This window comes from Euwallacea similis, chromosome 15 (genome assembly GCF_039881205.1).
Source record: "Euwallacea similis isolate ESF13 chromosome 15, ESF131.1, whole genome shotgun sequence".
NCBI lineage: Eukaryota > Metazoa > Arthropoda > Insecta > Coleoptera > Curculionidae > Euwallacea > Euwallacea similis.
Genome location: NC_089623.1, coordinates 383,240 through 405,240, shown reverse-complemented (window position 1 = coordinate 405,240; position 22,001 = coordinate 383,240). Strand labels below are relative to the sequence as shown.

At 32.4% G+C, this 22,001-nt stretch overlaps 2 protein-coding genes across 2 annotated transcripts; both read right to left on the bottom strand.

Moving 5' to 3' along the window:
* Window positions 1-819: 819 nt before the first annotated feature.
* On the bottom strand, window positions 820-2,496 carry LOC136413894 (S-methyl-5'-thioadenosine phosphorylase-like). Its single transcript, XM_066397655.1, has 6 exons — window positions 2,277-2,496; window positions 1,814-2,006; window positions 1,627-1,761; window positions 1,464-1,570; window positions 1,130-1,402; window positions 820-1,072 (listed from the first exon to the last, which is right to left on the bottom strand). The coding sequence occupies exons 1-6, from the start codon at window positions 2,283-2,285 to the stop codon at window positions 947-949; spliced, it is 843 nt and encodes a 280-aa protein (XP_066253752.1). The 5' UTR covers window positions 2,286-2,496; the 3' UTR covers window positions 820-946.
* A 1,809-nt stretch (window positions 2,497-4,305) lies between these two features.
* LOC136413879 (myosin-4-like) lies at window positions 4,306-17,362 on the bottom strand. Its single transcript, XM_066397634.1, has 16 exons — window positions 17,190-17,362; window positions 15,881-16,008; window positions 15,163-15,346; window positions 14,771-14,864; window positions 12,560-12,615; window positions 11,716-11,881; window positions 11,386-11,478; window positions 10,887-10,982; window positions 10,677-10,834; window positions 8,227-8,322; window positions 7,907-7,984; window positions 6,047-6,130; window positions 5,259-5,360; window positions 5,165-5,197; window positions 4,641-4,762; window positions 4,306-4,501 (listed from the first exon to the last, which is right to left on the bottom strand). The coding sequence occupies exons 1-16, from the start codon at window positions 17,318-17,320 to the stop codon at window positions 4,398-4,400; spliced, it is 1,725 nt and encodes a 574-aa protein (XP_066253731.1). The 5' UTR covers window positions 17,321-17,362; the 3' UTR covers window positions 4,306-4,397.
* Between the last annotated feature and the right edge of the window lie 4,639 nt (window positions 17,363-22,001).

Here is a 22,001-nt window from a genome sequence, read left to right as displayed (position 1 = left end):
GGAATTTGTTTGTAGGGAGTAAACTTATTGGTTTTATTGTTTTATTACCGGTTTTCATGAATAATTCAAGTTTCAGTCTATTATTAGTATTTTCCTATTGTTTGTGAAATCTATTTATCGTTTAGAGTTAAATTGTGACTGCTGAGTAAATTTTATTGGCAAAGTATATTAATATATGATAGTAATGGTGATTCCTATTGCAAAGAACACCGAACACGTGCGTGGAGAGCTCAAAACAAGTTGGTTTTTTATATGAAATTTTTTGCTTATGTCTACAGTTCTTAAGATATTTGCCCCAGAAAATGCATTAAAAAATTCAAGAAAAATTCTTTTATTGACATCTTTAGTTAGTAGGAACTCTGGAAATGACTGGCAATTCAAGAAGGGGTGGTATAGGGGTAGGCCATCCTTAAAATTCAATTTTTCACTGTAGTTAAATTTACAAGAAAGCTTTACGAGTTATGTAATGAATTCAATTATACAATTTTTTTGTCGCAGTCAACATTTTGAGAAACTCTCAAAATGTGAGAAAACTGCGATTTTACGATAGAACGAAAATCGATTAACTAAATAACTTTCCGTTCTCTTGACTACTTTAGAACAAGTTGACAATGTGGTATGGTAAACTTGATATACCGGGTGTCTAGCTGACTTATGCCTTCATTTTTCGGCGGATTCTAATGAATTTTTCACATGTGGTAATTTTCAGATAGATATCACATGTGTGGATTAAAGCCCGAATTTTCTCAGAAGAATTTACTTTCTTTCTTCCTTAAACATAAGTGACCATATCAAGTCATATGTCCATGACGCTTTTGCAGTTCATCTATTAACGAAAAATAGTGAGAATTGTTGAAACACAGTAAACGTGGAGGTATAGTCTAGATATGTATATCACCAGTTCGAATCACATAAGTAGAGGGTAAAGTGGTACTATTTGTTATTATTAGTTAGGTGAAATAACACTATCTTTAGCAAGATTTTCCATTTCATTTATGGATTCTTCCCAATTCTCCTTTGCAAGCTCTGGAATAAGTGCTTTCAGCAGTTTAACAACTTTCTGTACATTTTCCTGTTGAAAATGACTAGTATAAGATTATTCGATAAAGGAGTTTTAAGAAATTAATACCTGAAAAACTTTTAATACAGCGTTATGAGACACAACCTCTGCAGAGCTTCTCCAGCAATCCCAATCAGTTGCCATTGCTATTACAGCGTATATTAAACCAGCCTCTTTTGCTAATACCACTTCGGGTACCGTGGTCATTCCTATTAAATCGGCTCCCCAATTCTGATAAATTAAACTTTCCGCCTTACTAGAATAGCGAGGTCCTTCAATTGCGACGATACAGCCGCCGTCTTTCACCTTTAGTCCAATTTTATTAGCAGTTTGAAGTATTACCTTAAAAAAAAGTAGTGAAACATTATTACGCATGGTAAGTGAAATAAAATAAAAAACGCACTCTTCGCAGCATTGGGTGAAACGCTGGTTCCATAGGCATGTGACAAACCCCAGGAGGGTGTCCAGGTTTTCCATCATAAAAGGTTTGTTTCCTGTTGGTAGTTCTATCTAAAATATGTATTCTAGTGGTGAAGAAAATTAATAAATTTATAAACTAAAACAACCTATCCATCCATCTGCGACTACAATAGCTCCTGGAGGGATATGCTCCTGCAGAGAACCACAAGCGTTGGTGGCGATTATGTGGGTGCATCCCTCATCCTTAAGGGCCCATATATTGGCTCTATAATTCACAGCCCCTAACAAGCAGTTCAGTTTTGAGAAATAAAGAAAAGTAGCATATTAGCTTACCTGGCATTTTGTCATGTTTTCTGCCATGCCTGGCTAGAAGCACGCAAGGCACTCCTGCTATTTCTCCATTAATGAGAACATCTGAAGGGTCACCAAAAGGTGTGGTCACACTCTTCGCGGTTCTGTTCTTTAGGATATCTGGGTTATCCAGGCCTGAACCACCTATGATACCTATTTTAATTTTTTTGGCCATCTGGAAATTTTAAATTTAGCAAATGTGAATCATATTAAAATTTAAAAGTCGAGCAAATATATTGCCTGAAGGACAACGTTGTGCAACTTGTTAACTGCTCAGTAGTTACAGTAGTGAAATCAATATAGGAAGGGTTAGTTAGCAGCGTATCAAATGAAGAAAGAAATAAGTAATCATGAAGTGTGGTGGAACTAATGTGACTACAATTGACCAATATCTATAGCGTTAATAATAATACAATTTTGGGTAGTAAAAATTTTTGTTACGTACTTCACACATTGGTAGTTGCTGCACAGTCGTCTTCACTGATAATTTTTAATTAATGGAATCTCATTCTTGAATTATTTGAATGACTGTTGTTGACACATTGACAAAACATGAATGGAAGAAAGATTGCTAGATCGATATGACCGTTTTGGGCCTGCGTCCAAGTTTTTAAAGGTTAAAGGTATAGAAACTCCGAGACTACAGCTGTATCCGATTAATAGGATATCTTTTCAAATATTTAAAGGATCGATTTTTCCATAAGAAAACATCTACTCATAAATAGTAGAAGACATTTTTTTAAGTATTCGAAACTGAGGGCTACTACCGTACAGGGCGAGATGAAGGTTTTTCCCTTTTTGCAGGTCGCTAAAGGTTTAGTGATGATGATGTATGGGTGCGACGAATTACAGTCGCCACTCGGTAATCCAAGCTAACTGAAACTGAAAATATCCAAAGTAACTATGTATAAATCTATATTAATGAGATACGTATAAAATGAACAAATTCTAGCTTATTTGACATTTCAAAACAATTTCATGTCACTTGTGACAGCAACGTGCTATGACCTAAATAGAAATAATTTTAATTTATGTTATCACCCATTAGTATAATAAATTTTAAAAATTGTATTTTATCCTAATACTTGCTTTATTTTTATCTGATAGTGTATATAACTCTAAAGAACATTGTGTCATAAATGAATTTCAAATGCGTAAAGTAAACATATTATTAATTGTATTTAAAAAATACTTTATTTCTGTTTGTTTACAAGAACTAGAAGCATGCTTGATAACAGAAGCTTCTTTAAGTTCTTTAAGAACAAAAATATGTTGCAGTTGCGTCCGATTTTTATCCGCCTATTGTAAATCTACCGATAAACTTTTGAACGCTTCTTCGTTTTAATTTTTAGAATTGATTGTAACTTTACATCCTCATCTTTGTTCTTAGTTAGAATATCGTCGTTAACGTTTTGAAGAGGTTGCAGTCTCTCATTCAGAATCAGACTGTCTGGGAAGGAAGTGGCGGTTCGCTAGAATTTCTAGCGTTTCTCTTTCAATGGAAATCTGCCCCTGCTCTTTGGAAAGGCTTTTGTGGATTCGCTCGTGTTAGCAGACTTTCGATCTTCTCGTAAAATTGTTTCATTCAACTGGTTCATTACCAAACCTTCAACCTTTCTAATGGTTTATTATTTTAGTAAATTAAGACTTTTGAAACAGCCAATACGCAGACCTTAAGAGAGTATTTATTCTTAGAACGTACAAGAATAATTAAATACGTAAACAATAACAAAAGACGTAACTAAAATCATATACAAGGTGTTCGTTTTACCAACCCCACCACTGGGATCTCGGTTATCAAAAGTACGATTAAACGAAAAGCAAACACGTAAAAAAAATTAAATAAAAATACATTTTCAAAGATTTTTCTTAATATCAGTCGAAAGCTCATTTAGTTTTCTTCCTTTTTTGGTTATAAATCAGAAAAAGACACATTTTAAAAGGATTTAACCGAAGCTTTAATAAAGGCGTTTTCTGAGTACTCTTTAACTCTTCTTTTATTGTAACAAGTTTGCAGGATATGACACATGTTATAGTTAATGTATATGTAACAATCGTGTATGATGTCTATAATAAAAATTAAAGTTACAATTCATATACGGCAAACTTGTAATAGAAAATTGACAACATTGCTAAAAAGAACTTCGAACATTCCCTTAACCATGTTTCAGCTAACGTTTTTCCACAATGTGTAATTTCAAACTTGTAAGCAAAATACGAAAAAAACAAAATATCAGTTTTTCAGATATATTGAAAAATATATTGACAACACTGTTGTTTTGAAAACCTAATTCTATTAAGCTTTAAATTATGCGACTTTTTCCTAATTTAACCGACCACGTATCTCTTAAGAAAACTGAAATTCCAATAGTGAAGCTCGTGAAACGGACACCCTGTATATGCAGCACAAATCAAGTCAGAGAAATGCTAAATAACAGTTATTCTTAAAAACACATAAACGGAACGTATTATAATTTACACACGTAACTAAAACCTTATTCTTATTTGATATATAACAAAAATGACTATTCAATTATCTGCTACACCTTCGAGACAAGTTACAACATTACCAAAGAAGAGAATTAAACTGTACAGGTCCATTCTCAATGAACTCCAACTCGATCGAGTTCTCCTTCGGAAACAGACAAACGTGTTGATGTTTGGCTAAAGCTATAAATGTGAAATTAATTATTTAATGTTCGTGTTTTAATGGAATCTATATGTTGTTCTAAGCTCTGCAGAAAAAAAATAAGCTGTAAGCATAAGGAAAAAAACAGCCAAATCTTTCTGAGAATAAATCATTACTTACTTAATACCGCAGCAAAAATTCTTGCCATGTTTAGTTTGGTAGGATTTTCGTTCAAAGCACTGCATAACTCAATGGCCTTGAGTTTGGGATGGATGGCGAGGACATCCATTATTCTGCTCACCCTGAATATTTCTCATTTTTACTTTTGATTTCAAAACTGATTTTTTCTGGTTGGTTGAATAGATCTCGGAAATTATCATACTTAAAAAGTCGTTTAAATGTGGTATAGTCATTTATTTAACAATCGGGGAAAGCGATTCTTTACCGCACGCCGATGACAGTTGAACGAATGACGTGAAGAGTAGTTCGATTTTCACCTATATTATTGAAAAGAGTTTCCTACCAAAAATCCCAAAAATTCTTTTCCAAAAATGCAAAAAAATGATATAGCGAAAAGTGCTACATCTTTCCCATTTATATTTTCCCTCTGTTATAATAAGAAAAACGATATTGTACATTAAGGTGAGGCATCTGGTACACACGCCAAATTAGCTAAAAAATTAATAACCAAAAACTAGACTCACCACTGGATTCCAAATTCGAGATTTCTCGGTGATCTGTAAATTAATTACGTGTTGTTTAATAAAAGAATTGAGGAATAAATTATTTAGGATTTACTTGGACAGAGCAGAAGCATACACATATGGCTGCTCTTCTGGTTTTTTGGATTCTCCGATCAGTTCTTGTTCAAGTGTTCGTCTGATTTCCTCCACTGGCACACTAAATGTTAGACACAGAGGATTTATTGAGTGTATTATACAGAGTACCTTTCTTAGTGTGTAAAATGACATATTGTTGTTGGGTGATTCTTAATTGGATTTCCGCAACGCAAACATTTCCACCGTTCGACGAATTTTTGCACATTATACATATTAACTTATTGCCAAAATATCATCTACTATAACTTCACGCAACAATACAATCTTATCTTTAAGGTATTAACTTCCGAATAAAACTGATTTAGAAAATTGCACTGATGCCTGACGAAGAGTCACGTCAAAAAAAACTTTACGTGTAAAATCTTGGTTGAGTGCAAAAACACACCCTTTTTAACTTTTTTTTTACTTAAATATTAGGATTATGCAAAAGAGTCGTACAGAAAATAAGATAAAGATCACGAACAGTAAGAGTTTGAGTGGTCTCAGGCACATTGTGTCTGTCCAGCGTTGTCTTCAATTTGTAAAGTTTCTTTACTGTTTTTCATTCTCAAAATACTATACTTAACGCATTCTATAACCGCGTATGCATGTGAAAAGCTCTAGTTGGTAGATTAAATGTTAGCAGTTTTAATTGTTCTTTATTTCTAGACTTAAATAAGAACTTTTTGCAAATTAAATGTAGGCCCTAGAATCTGTCAAACCTCCCAAAAAGATATTATCAAGGCCACAGGTTTTTTAAATACAAACCTAGAATCTGTATGCTCCTTCAGTGTTTCGCTTTCATTTGACGCTTCTACGTCTAAGGCACCTCTGACTTCCTCCACTGTCACACTAAACATCACATATATAAAGAATTAATTATAAATAGGGTGTTTCTTAATCAATAAATTGTTAATGATTTTAGTAGAAGGCTAATTTCCATAGAAACATTGAAATAAAACTTTAGTATGGGTTAGATTCTTTGTTTCCAGGAAAACTAGCTTAATCGAAAATAGTTTGTTGCAGTGTAATACAGTGAACATCTTGCGTAAATTCAAAGCCTAATTCATTAGACATGAAGTATCAACAGTAATCATAAATAAACATGGCCAAAGCACATAAGACAAACCTAAAACTCGAGCATTCTGAAGATTGGTTTGTTTATAAATGTTTTTAACAAATTTACATACTCATATCAGCAAAAAATAGCGTTAACCCGAATTAACGAACTTTTTGCGACTTTGTGTGATCGATTGGAGATAAACCGAACTATTATTGTTGCAATTTCAACTAGTTTAATAGTATAGTTAACAGCGCATTAAAAATTTGGTCTTCAACCATATCGCAAATATTAGACCACTAATGTTATTCATCAGATTAAATACAAATTTTATAAAGACTACAGCCAATTTGACATTCATAAATGAATAATCGATGTATTATATCAGATCATTATTTTAAGTCCCTATGCTATCGTAAAACTGAAAGTATATCAATCGGTTTGCACTGTGACGATAAAATAATTAGTAGCTTTGTTTCGACAGAATAAAATTGTTATTTAGCCAACAAGTGCAAAAAGTGATATTTTATTCTACTCGGATTGCAGATGACTGAATAATGCAAAAGAAAGTTTGGTCAACAATTAAGTTCAGTAAAAACTTTCGCACGTTCTAGGTACAGAATCGTATTATGGACAGAACACCCTACCTTTTTGTGTTTCCCTGGGCTTAATGAAGAAAATAAAAGAGTAATTTTGTATATTGATTTCCGTAGAATTTAAAAATGTTTAAAAGAAATTCGTCATGAAGCAAAAAAACTGACATAAAATTTCGAGTTTTGTTTTGGAAAATCATGTATTTTATTCTTGTATTAGATGGGCTTCTTCACGCTGATTTGTCTAATCTTGTTATATACTTATAATTGTTTTCACAGAAATAAATTATTTGAGTTTCATAAACAAGACAACTAATTTCTTTAATTTTAATAGGTAAAAGTATGAAACTAAGGTGATTTGTTTATCTAATTAATAAACTAATGTAATTTTGAAAAACTTAGAGGTAATACCACAAAACCCTGTATTTTTGAAATCAGAATGAAGAAGTCCATCTAATCGAACACTAATATACAGGATATCACATTAGAAAAATTAAAATTTTATATCATATTGTAGTTTTTACCGAAACACCTACTTACAAATCAATGTATGTTAACTTTGCGATACAATTCAATATTATCGTGCGGTAAAATGTGTATACACACACGTGTGGTAAAAAGTATTACTGTACACATGTCACTGTTTAACACCCATAAGGATTTGGCACTGGCAAGTCACTTGCGTGAAGTAAAACATTTCACAGCACACGTGTGGTAATGTGCTTCTTTCAACTTGAAAGTGCCTGCGGTAAATCCACTGTACCGCACACTCGTAGAATAAACCAATTTCGGATCGACAGAAACAGTGTGCAGAGTCCTAGTCGGTACACTGCCCACATTTCAGACGACCCGGAAACGATTTACCTCTCGGTTGGAAGTTACCTAATAAAAGAACACGAATATGGTGTCCCTGCCTTCAACAAAAAGTATATTAACGTTTTTTGGAAAATCCTCATAAATTAGAAGAATACTTACACCTTCGGTCTTTTCGATGGGGTTGCAAAAGCAAATTCATTAGCTAGTAGTGGCATAGAGAAGGTTACAGTGTTATCCCTTAAAAAGAAAGTAAATTTGCTCCCTATAATTATGTAAATAAACTATTAGCGAAATAAACAGTATAATGCCAATATTTGGAAATTCAAGTATTTCTTGGAAACTAGTTTTGGAACTGATATAACACAAACCGCGATTAAATATTTTTGGATATCCAAAATATGTTTAGGTATTAAAATTTAGAGTAAATACTGACATTATCCGTTTGATTTGGCCAGCAATGTAATAGTTCGCATACTTACTGCTCGATGGACCTTTTTTGAGGAATGGACGGTAATTCTCCTATGGACTGAACTTCCAATGAAAGTGTTGCGGGATTTGAAGCCAAATTAGTAGACCTAACGAGAATAAGCGGTAATAGTAGATAATTAAAAAATAGTGTACATCATCATCGCCGTAATTGCATTGGTCTTGACAGATTGTTTTTAGAAATTTGTTAACGGTTCATGAACAATTACCGATGATAAGTGGAACTTAGGTTTGAATAGGGTTTCAATTTCGAACTGTGTAACCAAAACTGAAATCTACCTAAACTTTTTCTCAACCTAAAGACTAACGCTCCCTACAAACGCTTCGTGCAAATGAGCACACATCAAAATCTTTTTTTTACCACTAGCCTTAAGACACCACTCCGGTGTATTAAATGAGTGTGAATTACGTTTTCTCTTCTTGTTTGTAAAACGGGTTAATAATCACACGTATATGGATCTAGCGAGCTAATGAGGATTTTTATCATGGAAACGAATGCCAAATAAAATATCATCGTTGCTATTTTGATTCGAGGTACGTTTTTTTATTTCTTGTGTTTCTGAAATAATTCATAATTAATTTAAGTAACTTTATTGTAATTTTATCAAATTTAGTAGTGGAAAAGATGATATGTGCATTAAGGATGAGAAATGCGTGCCTTTTGATCTAAATTTGACGTTCAGTTATCATAAAGTATTTCACAATTTTCGTGTATAATATACTATTAAACTCCAGAGTACTTACCTTTCAAGAGCAGGGCGTCAGCTCTATTTTACCAGATAGTGATTAAACTTCTAAAACCACTCAGACATATGTATATGTGGTAGCTAAGACCGCGACTTGATGAATTAAATTACAAAAACTAGATTTATTTTTTGCCGTAATGGCCAACTTATTAATTTGCTGTTAATTGTAACATCAAGCTAATTTTCATAGAAACCAAGAATCTGATCACTACACGTTCTCTATTCCAACGTTTTTATGGAAATTAGCTTGTAGTCAAAGCGGACAGTATTAATAGATTCGCTATACATACAGCATATTGCCACCCACATGATCAATCATGTTTCAGTAGTCTGGAGATTGCCTGATAACTGTAAAATGCACCGGAATAATGTTTACTTGTTTCTTTTGATGTTAATGTGGTCACATGTGATTTACAATTTGTTGAAATATTCAATGAACTAGGCAAAGCACGTAGGGATATTTCGGGTAAAAAAGTCAGACAAAATTATAATTAGCATAATTTAATTTTATTTTGAAACTTATTTTAGGAAGAAAATTGTATATAAAACTATTAGCATTTTTTTCAAAAATTGAAATACAACTTATTTCAAACGTTTAGGGTGTCTCAAAAAGAGCAACAGTCCCAATTTATGTGTGTGTGTTTTTTTAATAGGATACCCTATAATCTGAAATTGAAAACAAATTATATGCTGACAATTAGAATTAAAAATTCTTTTGAATGAGTTGTCACTTGACTTATAGTGCTATTTGAGATTCTAAAGTTGAAAGCACTCTCTGCGAAGGGGCTTGTTAGGGCGAATCTGCATTTAATACAAAAATATGTCTCCCATTAAAACAAAATCGATGTCTTGGCACTTTCTAAAATTTTGACCTTAGTGCAAAATAAGCCGAATGCAAAGTCTTTAATGGTACAGCCTGTATTATGGGTATTCTCAGTTATTACTGAAGTTGAATAAATACGATTTACGCACTCCCTGTTCGCTTCCTATGAAACGAAAGTTGACAGTAACAGAAAAGTTGTTGCCATCTTGGTTTCGTATATACGGAATATGTAAAAAGATTCTGAATTTTGGAACACCTTCTGTATCTTATTTATCCAACAAGTCATTGAGAAATGAAAAAAGGGATTCTCCTATAGTTTTAACATAAAATCCAGTGACCTACTCAGCGTTTTGCGTACCATATAGTTCGGTCGCAATTAACTATGATTTTTTATGAATGGATTTTTTCATTTTAATCCTATATAGTGTGTTTCCTAATAGAATGTAATAACGTATCAAAAATAATCTTATCATAACTTGTTTTCGAGTTCTGTTTGGTAACTTTCTAAATTCTTATGGATCTCACCTTGAATTTTTCTATTTTTAAATGATCTTTAAAAACCATTTTCACGAGTTACTTAGTAATACATTTTAAAGTGCGAAATTAAGATTTTTAGATTTTCGTCAAGATAGGCTATAGAAGGTTTTGTATTCCATCGTGTAAGATAAAGAATAATAACTATTTGAAGTACCAAAGTTGAACTGTTTTTTATGGAAGTATTTTTAATGTTTAAGGAATTGGATTAGTCAGGAAAATACATGTAAAATTTTAATTTTTTCTCGCAATACGATGTACCTATATTCCGTAATAAGATCTTTCCGCACTTTTCGAATACACTGTATATAAAAAAAAAAAACCAATGAAAACCACCTACCCAACTCTGGACGTGGTGCTTCTGTTCTCCTGCGCTCGCGGTTCGTCTAACTCCAATTCTTCTGGGTGAGTAACAAAGTGATCCAAAAAAACAAAATCAGGCAGTCTATCTATCTTATTTATTAGCGTCAAGTAATCCTCTGCCTTTTCAAAAATATCCTAAATTTAAACAATAGCAGTAAAAGTCAGCATTGGTTAAAAGACAACTTACCAATGATTTTTTGTTTATAGCGACAAATTTGTTCTTTCTTTTGGTGTTGACGTGCCATAATTCAGCGTTTGTTTTTATTTTCTTCGCCATCACATGCTATCCAAAATATTGAGTATCGGTTTTAATTAGGTTTTCCCCAATGATCTAGAAGTAGTGGATGTAGCATAGTTTTTACAATTTTGTCCTGCCTTTTTTTTAGCAAATGAGACACTAATTCATGATGGTGAAATCGAAGGAAATGATGTTAGCATGATCCCTTATTTCTTATATATGCGCCGATTGCGCTGGCGCATGATACGTCTCTGACGACAAAATGACCTTACAGGGGCACGAATACAGACCGGTCTTCCGGCCAAAAAAAAAAGAAAAAAGAAGGAAAAAAGTGACCAACTTCAGTGGTATGCCAACAACTGTTTGTTAAACCCACTTCTTCTGGGTCATTGGTTTGCACCAAGAAAATTGGGCAGTTAATAAAATGTAACAAGATAAAAGTAGATACCCGTTGCTCCGGAACTACTTCATCCGGTTGATCAAGTCCCGCTACAGTTGGTACCAATGATGTTGGAAGTAAAGTGATTTCTGGTATTTGTTCCTAAAAATTCTTTTCCATTAATGATGTTCGTCAATAATATCAAAAATGAATAAAGATAAATTAAGTTAATTTTAAACATGGAATTTCATCTGAGACAGTACGTAATGAATGTGTTGTGAAAATAAAGTGCGCAAAATACAATAATAATACTAAAAGTATACGAAATCATTTAAACAAAATTCGTAAATTGCTTGTGCAATTGAAATTTGAGTGAGAAAAGTCATAGTTAGAAAATACCTGAAATGCTACTTCCTGAGGTGGTGGCATAGACTCTAAAGGTTCTGCCACTGTAAGTGGTTCCACTACTTCTGCTGCAGTTGCTTGGTGTACTTTCGGTGAACGCAAAGTTGGGAGTTGCGAAATTGTCGCCATTTCCTGTGCTAACTGAATTGAAGGCTTCGTACTGGAATGTCCCGAGAATGAAAATAATTAAATATCGTAAATGGTAAAATTATAATGATAACGGCTCCACATTTTATTTTCCAATTATAAGAAATACGATGCAAAGCTACGACTTAATTTTGTTTTAAAATAAATTTAAACCAGGAACTTTGGACAATAATAATTTAACTTCTAAGCTCTCGAGCAAATGGCACCGTATGAACGATGGTTTTCGAGCGATGCCCCCTGAAAAAACCTGGCAATACATTTTAAATGAAGGTGTTTGTTCCTATTGCCCTAGAGGATCGCACCGTATTTAACCACGACGGTAAACACAGCGCGCGATTTGCATATCTTAGCTGGTACCAATATGTGAGAGACCTTACTGTTCCTAATAATGTGACTTACACAATGTAAAATGCTTGTTTAATTTTCTCTATGGGATACTAAAGAATAAAAATAGTAACCAGATCAATATGAAATAAATAACATACATATTTATTTTTGGACAGTGACTGAAAAATCGCTCATTCGCTGTTCATTATTTATACAAAGGAAATCGATCGGCTTTCAATAGTGAAGTATTGAGATTTATAATAAGTTGGAATATCACTTAGACCCGATGACTTGTTAACTGAAAATCCGTTATATACAAGTTTGCAAAGGTATTAAATTAAATGACATATAAATGGTCACTTACGTGGTTCCATGAGGAAATTCCATCGGTCCAAAGTCGTCGTAAATGCTGGATAATTCCTGTGAAAAATAAGAAAAACGAATATCAGAAAGAGAAATCATATAAATATGTAATAAGTAAAGATTGCAACTTCTTTATCTTAAAGTTATGTCTAGATAGAGATGGAAGAATATATTATGATTACTTATTCATGTTGTTTTACTGCCTTATTCTAATTTTAAAGAGCGAATATTTCTTTTAAGAAGTTTATATTATTGTTTTTATGTAATTTCTTGACAATTCGGGAATCGAAATCTTTTTGGGTATACACTATGTCCAAAATAAGGAGGATCGGTCGGCCAGTACGGAGAGGTGTACAGTAGACGATATGTAGACAGTAGATTTTGTAGAATATGGGAAAAATTGTGCAATTTAACGACTAACAAAAGAATACTCCGGAACATGCTATACTATTTTTAGTTTTTAAATTATTTAGGAAATACATAGTTCATTTAGACACATATTTGTTTTGCTGTTATTAATATTAAAAATAGAGAAAATCGAATAAAGCACAGCAACTTTAAGCCATTTTAAAACTAGATTTCAGCTACAAGCAACACTAATTTTTACTTTAATTGCAACCCTGAACTTTATATAAAGAATTTTTAGTTTAATTAATTTTTTCCGTTCTTGACCATTATTGAAAAAAAATTGTATATAACTATATTCCTTGTATTTTGCATTTATTTAGCGTTAAGTTTTAAATTAATGTATGCCCACATATGATCGGTAAGTGGCAGTAAACTTTATCGCTTAGGACGAAACAGTATATTTCATAACGAGTTTCTAGAGCATTTACCCGTACGTGCATGAGAATTTCTCGTAAGTCGAATTTCATTTGTTAAAGTGGCAAAAAATGCTGTGAAAAAGCAGAAAGTTTCATTAATTCAATTAGTTTTTGAAATTAATAAACAGAAATATAGTTTTTGCATATATTTCTCTCGCTACCATCTGCACCAACATATTTCTACTATTTAAGCCGGATTTAACTCGACAACTTTAATACTGTTATTTATTGTGTGTATTATGATTCATTGTACGCACTGCTTAGTTAAACAAAGCGCATGTTGAGGCAACAGTCCCATACTTATAAGAAAGTTGCCTCTACATATAGTGTATTCAACTAGGTGGGAAATGATCTCTTTTCAGTCGTACAACGAAAAAACGTTTACTAGTTAGACATTAACCCTCTGATACCTTATGTGAATCATTCTAATCCAAACGGAATTTCAACTTCTCATAAAACAGTTCGTTTTTAATTTTATTTAGCGACCTTTCTTGACTTTGTCACGAATAGCATTGCTCGTGCTATAATATTTGCATTGGTAATAATTTGTTAATGTTAAATAGATCCTTAATGTTTTTTGTTTGTTGCCATACATCTGTACATAACACAGGTCACATTAACTCACAGTGAATTTTATTGACTTTTAAGTTTTGCGTTTATGTGAAATTAATTTTTCTGAAGTATAAAATAATAAACCAGGCAATTATGAAGGCGCTAAATGGAAAAGATGTAAATGTTGTGAATCTGAGATAGACAACATCTAAAATTTGTTTCGAATGTAAGGCTTATGTTTGTGATGAATTCAGCAAACCAATTCGTAAAAATTATTGGTAGGTGTGCATAATACATGTACATTAGTTATTACTAGTAAAGCTCCTATTTTAGAAACTAAGATGTTGGCTTTGTTTTATTTTTTAAAAATCAACTTGCTGTGAACAAATATCGCAATTTTTTTCCATAAGTCAAAATGACCCAGATTATATATGAAAGAGTAGAAATTTAAAGTCATACATCAAAGAGTTAAAAATTAAGTTTTTACCCCATATTCTCCGTAAATCCATAAGCCTAACTTAAGTCTAAGAGTGATTTAAATTGACAATTTAACGTGTAGATGTGTAATTTCAAATCAAAATACGACACGCTTAGACTTATCCTCAGCTTATGAACCTAAGAAGAATGTGGGGGTTAATGCCTTACATGACACCTTTTATGCCAATTAGCGAAAAAAGTAATTTATAATGACGAGGATCCATAAGTTGAGCACACTTCACTACAAAAGGAATTTGGGTAGGTAATGACATTTCTTGATTACGATGTTATGAACTTCTGACAATAATTTATCTGTGGTTTATATTATTGAATTTGAATGGTTTTGCAGTTAAACTTACTTGAGCTCTTCGCGGTTCAGATTCGTACTCCCTCAAGGTAATGTCACGCAAATCAGCCTGAACAGGCGGTTCTTGATTTAAATCCGGTTGAATTCTATATAAATAGAGGGTGAGGTTAAATATTGAGTCATAAATTCATTTTTGAGTAATCTTATAGGGACATTGGTTTCAAACGTAGGGCGTTGGTTAAGCAATTTACTATTTATCATCAAATATCTGACTGACAATAAATTAACACATAAAGCCATGCAAGACATGCCTCAGATATTTCAAAGCGTACTTGAGGTTTTTTAATTATTATTTTTTATAACGGCGTCCTGTTAAAAAATAATATAATTTTAAGTAATATGTGATTGAAAACTTAGAACAAAAGTATGCCAATATGTACTTACCTCTGCAGGGTAGTACTTAGTAAGTAGTCGATGTCAATTGGTTTTGCGTCCTTTTTTTTCTTTTTCTTTTCAACGATCTCTGGATAACTCCAACTTTCCTCTTCTTCATTTCTTAAACGAGCTGATTTAGCTAATGTTTTAATCTTTTTTTTAGAGAAGTTCATTAGCAAGTCTTGGATGTTGCCTTAAGAAACAACTACTTTCAGGAGTCAAGTCATAATAAGCACATAAAATCGAGAAGAGCCTTGCACCTTTTACCATTTTGTACTTAGAATCACTTCATTTTAAAATGAAATTATTATTGTGATATGATTGAGAAAAATAGTAGTGACGTCTTCTACCCATGCCTTCTTTCTGTTATTGTACCTATTTGTACCTTGAGTTGAGTTGGCTCAAAGTATGTGACTGAAATGTTACTTTTTATAAATATGTATATTAAATAGGCATATGGACTAAAATGTTATACTATTTATCGTGTCCATGAAGATGAACAAAGTAGAAGAAAACTTGCAAGAGTATTGATTGACGGTTGTTTAAAAGCTCTAACCCAAGGTACAAAACCATTAGAATCCTAAATACATATAAGACCTGTAATGTGTTATTTTTTAAAATATATCTCCGAAACTAAAATCTGCTCTATGATATTCAGTGCTAAGAAAAGGCTTTCTGAAGTACAAGACTCTTCCCTAGTAATAAAGCAACAAACTTTTGTACTCACGGCGCAAATAGATGGGTTTTTGGTGCAAAACCAGTACGACTCCTTCTACAAGAGTTGTGGATAAACGAAGTGAGAATTTTTTGCGGGGATCTTGTGATTCGTTGTTCATGAAATGCAAAATTTGACGGCTGGAATGAGAATGTAAATTTTTGTAAAAAGGCCCACACCATTGAATCATTTTCGCTCGTAACATCGCTTGAATCAATTATATGAACTTTTTGATTTTGTACAAACTCTAGGGATATCTGGAACAGCTGATTAAATTAGGGTAAAATTATGAATTTTGATATTCAATCAAGTGCCGAATTTTCTGCGGTTTTTTTGTGGTTACATTTGAAGAAAACTGCAAAAGCACAAAGAAGCTTTGAAATAGTCTTTTCGAAGCTTAAGAAGTGGAGTGGGAAAAAGTTTCTTCAAAAGTATGCTAAAAATTTGTAACGCGATAATTTTGGAATGTTGCTGCCTCGGAGGCTGCTTGCAGGGATTAGTACAGAGGGTGGAGGGTTAATAAAATATTAATTTTTATTAATAAAAATAGTCATTTTTTCTAACTTTTCTTTGGTTTTATTTTTAATTAACACTTTCTAGCATTTTTAGCAATTTCTTGAGGTGTTCTTTTTTCCAAAGCTGTATAATAAAAAAAATCGCTTAAAAACTGTATACTCTTAAAATATAAAAAATGTAGTCTAAAATATTTTTAAAATCCATGGAGATCTGTATAGATGATCCATTATAACAAATGCCTAATTAGCATTTTATACCCATTTTTTCGAGGATCATTCCCTACAACTTTCGTACTTCAGTTTTTACTCTAGCTCTAACACTAATAGAGAAATGAGACAATCCCCTTTGCGTTATGACACTGTGCAAAAACTGAAGGGTTAAAAAAATACATATGTATATAGTCATGCAAAAGGCCTCAAAAAGCATGATACATACTATTTTTTTTTTAATTTGACACTTTGTTTTAAAACAGTTTCGTGTTAATAGCGTAGCCACTCTGAACTGTAAAGTTAGCATGTAGTAATTCGAATAACGTGGTCACATATTCCCTGATCCTATTTAAATTTCAGGCTGTTTTTATACACCGTGTCAATTTCAAAATTTTGGATTGTCTATAACTCTGAAGATTGAAAATGTTTTTGAACATTCAAAAATCGTTTCGGCAGAATGGAGAGAAAACCAGTTTAATAGTGGTTGCAAGTTTAAAGAACGCACTGCCAATACTGACCTTTTGTATACAAACATAATAACATGTATGTTACAAAATAAAGATTATTTATTTATTTATCTTGACAGTCATACAAACCATAACTTCTGTATGTCGCAATTCTCGATGTCTTTCCGTTTTATACGGCTTATACCTAAGGTCGCAGCTATCCAGGCAGTATTCACTAGCACAGCTTGTTGGGGAAACAAAACTGTGCTGATGAAGAACATCTTGTTAAGTGATGATTTCTGTAGTTGGCCAAATTTCCGCTGTGAAAAAAATGGTAGGTATAAGGAAGAATACAATAACAATCGTCGCAAGTTGATAGAGTCCATCGCCAATAAGACCTCAAGATCCATAAAAGTGTCTCGTCAAAGGAGGTCAATCCGGGAACCCCAGATAATTTGACCATAAAGAAATCTAAGTGTGGCAAATTCGATTCCCTTTTCTCACAGCTTTAATATACAGGGCGTTAGCGAAATAACTTTCGTAAATTTAACCAATGATTAAGAATATGATTTTTAACAAAAAAAGTTCCTTACAACAAGGGTCGAAAATCTAATAGTTTTTTCTAAAAAAAATGTCAAAATTGGTAATCAAAAAGCTGTGATAGGTTTTAACATTTCAATAAAATGTTGAAACTTAATTAGTGGTAGTAACTAATATCAGATAAACTTAAGCGGCAACGCCGCACTGAATGTTATCAAGAAAAAGGGATTTATTTTTCTTATGATTATTTTTTGCAATTTCTTAATACCCGATAGCGGATAAAACCTGACCTTTTATTAGTACCTGAATGTATTCCGACTTGCTAACGTGTGCTTGCGTTGCTAATGTATTTTTACGCGAATATAACAACATGCTTTTGATTTATGGAGAGGCGTTATAAAATTCCGAAGAAGCTGAGTGAATTTACGTTAATCGTTATCCAAAAAGAAAACTTCCAGCTCGACTAGCATTTGTACAAGTTTCCCAAAGGCCTCTGTATACAGGTAGCATAATTCCTTCATGCATTTCAAGCACGAGGTCAACAGTGAGAAGTTGGTCCTGAAGCTGAAGAATAAATTTTAAAACTTGTTGAAGTCGGACTCAACAAGGAGTATCCGGGTAGAGAGCATGCATGGGCTTAAATGGTAGACATTTCAAACATTCAGTGTAGTAAAAACAATAATAAATTTGTGTTTTTGGTTGTGATGTGAGTGGTGTAAAAATATGTAACGTAACATGTTATGCAAGTTAGAGATGACGACAATTTAAAGGTAAATGGCTTTTCAAAATCATAAAATAAGAATCGCATGTTTAAATTTTATAAATTTAGTGTATTTTGTTAATTACGTATTGTAAAACTTATTAGGCTCAAAAAACCCTTGTAAGAATGCATGTCTAGTTTTTGCGGCTATTCAGGCAGGTATCGAAATGAAATAAGCACGACGCGACGTCATCAATTTTCAAAAGATGTTTTTGGTTTTTCGAGGAAATGCTTGTTAAAAATAATTATTAATATTGTTGGAAATTGTTGTTGGTTGTGGGGGGAGATTGTTTAATATATATTGATGGATATTTCATTTAAGATTAAGGCGTTAATAGTTTGAAGAATGTTACGTTCATGTTAATTTTTACAAAAGCGTGTAAAAACTCACATACTCGAAAAACGAATAACATCTTTATGAGAGGTACACACGGCAGTAGTAGTACTGTGGTTGGGGAGTAAAGCGTATACTTCTGACGAGAAATTTTATTTTCCCAAGTTTAAAGACATTTTAAAAACTTTACATAATATTCTTAATCATTGGTTAAATTTACGAAAGTTATTTCCCTAACACTCTATATAGAAAGTTAAAGTTCAATTTTATCTTTTTCCTCACAACTCCTACAGTTTTTGAGATATTAAGTTGAAATTCAGAAAATATACAAGTCATTGGAGTTTGCATACATGGATTTCTTCCTTATGTGCACAAATTTACAGGGTGATATTTTTTTCTTAAGTCAGGCCTCCTTTTTCCATATTAAATGTTTTTCATTTGCCAATAATCATCTATTTGTCAATATTTAAATTCCTTATTTCATTTAGAAACTTTTTTATCTCTTGCGTTTTTCACATATCTATCCTCGTTTCCAGTTATTTGCCAAAGTATTCAGAAATTCATGATTTCCCCTTAAGAAGCACCTATGTTCATGTGTTATACCCAACAAATTATGGTAAAAAAAGGTTTTATCTAATGGAATTAGAAGAACAACTCTATTTTTACCTTAATTTACTATGTATCTGAAAATCCAAACTCTGACACCTCAAGCATATTTAGCAGTTCTTGGACGAAAGTAATTGGAATTTCTATACATTTTTGTAAATAAGTAGGAAATGATAACATATATGGAAAAAACGCAAGAGATAAAAAGTCCTAAATTGAACAGGGGACTCAAATATTGATAAATAAATGGTTATTGGTGTACCACAAAAAAGTTTAATATGGAAAAATAAGGAGTTATGTATCTCAGAAAAAATATTACTTTCAATATTAAAAATAATAATAATAATTAAAACCTGTATAAGCTATGAGAAAAAACAACTGAAATTGAACATTGACACCTATATATTCTAAAGTTTTAAGAAATGAGAACCCAATTTTCTACCCCTCGATTTTTTTAATACTCACTGTTGAACACTTTCATAAACATCAAGATTAAAAACGTCCCCCATGTCAGAAATTATCTAATTCCAGACATATATTTATAGGAACTTTTTTCTTATTATGATCCAAGAAATATTCTCTTAAAGTTGTGTCTTATGTTTATGAAGCATCCTGCATATCACTGTATATACATATATCAGCTAACCCTGCTGCTATTTTGTAGGAAATATCTGAGTATAACAAAACAAGGAAATATAATATTTACAACAGAATTTTCATTGTTTTTAAAATGTAATGTTAGTAATAAGATAATTATCACTATTTCAAAATATGGATTTCCTTGTTTTGAAATCAAAATAAGCAAAAAAATCTTGGGACAATAAAATAAAATTTTCCAAAATTGATTTATAGAGTGAAAAGTGAGAGCAAAAGACAGTAATGGCAATTATTTTTCAGAAGCATTAAATAGATTTCCTATTGAGATGGCCTCTATTCTCCAATATGCTGGAATTTCCTCGGATATCTTTAGATTTTCTAAGATGTTGTAATTCAATGAATCTTTTATTACATCTCAAAATTTCCTTCACAACCAGCACTCTGACTCCTCAGAGATGCCCATTTAGAGTGAACAGACCAACAGCAGACTGTGCCCTGTGAAAACTACAGTGGTAATTCTCACTTGCTACCTGCTCAAATGTAGCGATTGATTTGTCTCCTTCCATGGTACAATAAGGAATCTCTTGGAACACACCATACCTGATCGGTTGTTCCAGTGGTATCTCTAAATCTCCATTTTCACCATGCAGTGAACTACTTTCTGCTGGTTCAGAGTCTAGGAAATATGAGTCTATCACCCCTCTTGCAAAAGAATCGGTGAAAAAATATAGGAAAGTAGTGATATGACCAGAACAATTAAAGGAATGTCCCTGTACAGGGATTTTATAGAGGAGTCACCCTTTGGTCTAGGTATAGCTTTAAACGCCCAAAATTACTAACTGCTAGTTTACCTTTTTGAATGCAGAAGTTAAAACACTTGTTAACACTTGATATACACAACTAAAATACACCACTGTGATCTCTAGAAAATCAAAAAATAAGTTATTTAAATTCTAAGCTGTGATGACTATAATTACAAGTAAACTTTATGAATCTTATAAGAACTTTACGAAAAAACAAAACAAGAGCGGGCGGGCAAATCAACCACCAACCAAACGATGACAAAAATGAGATGGTTATTTCTATTGGGTTAAAAATGGAGGGAATTTATTTGATCGAGATTTAACTGGATTTGTAAATTCCAAATGGAAAGCTTGATTCTCATTGGCCACTGCCAATTGGATCTCAATATCCCGAAATGTTTCAATCAATCCATGGATATTAAACTGTTCAGTTCGAGATGTGGCAGCGTTGGAGAGGGTAGATTATACAATCACTCCCTACTTAATGAGCGTATTCTCAACTGATAGCAAATGTTAATATTTATTAGTTTGTCGTGTGTGTATGATTTAAATTTAATTAGAATAGGAATAATCATAATTAATTAATATTAATAAATATTAAAACTTTAAAGTTGTGTATTATTTCCCTTAATCCATAAATTGGCAACGTGGCAAATTGGCAATGGTTGTCGAAATGGCATTTGACACAAAGACATCAAAAACTCCTTAACTTCAAATTTTATAACTTTTTTTTACAAGATTTTCGAAAGCAGTATGAGGTATAATTTTAGAAACTTCTTGAAAATCACTTTATCAGTTTTAGAATTATTAACACGAAAATAATGCTTATTGAATTCCCTTCAATATGAGGTCCATATCAAGGTATGGCGTCCTTTAAGATTCTGAAGTTGTGGCGGCTGGGCAGGAAGGGGGGTGTGTAATGTTAACGCTGGCTGCCGCCAAAAATGTTCCCCGTTACAACCTTTGAGATCCCCACAAACCGCATTTCAGTATCTCTTTTCGTTCTGAACTTATTGGGATGGTAAGTTTTTAAATGAACACAATGTACATACATCCATACATAATGTTAATTACAGTATGTAATTAGATGAAAGTGTGGATAGGCATATATTCTTTATTATTGATTTTACGACGAAGACATTTTGTACAAAAAAGCGAAATTACCTCTAAACTGAGTTTATTGCTAATAATTACATGACGAAATTAATTAGTAACGTGAGTTTGAAATAAAACTCTTGTTAAATTTATTGGTGCCTGTAAGTGCCCATAAAACCGAATGCATACCTATGTATTATGAACATATGAATTCTTACAAGCTCCAT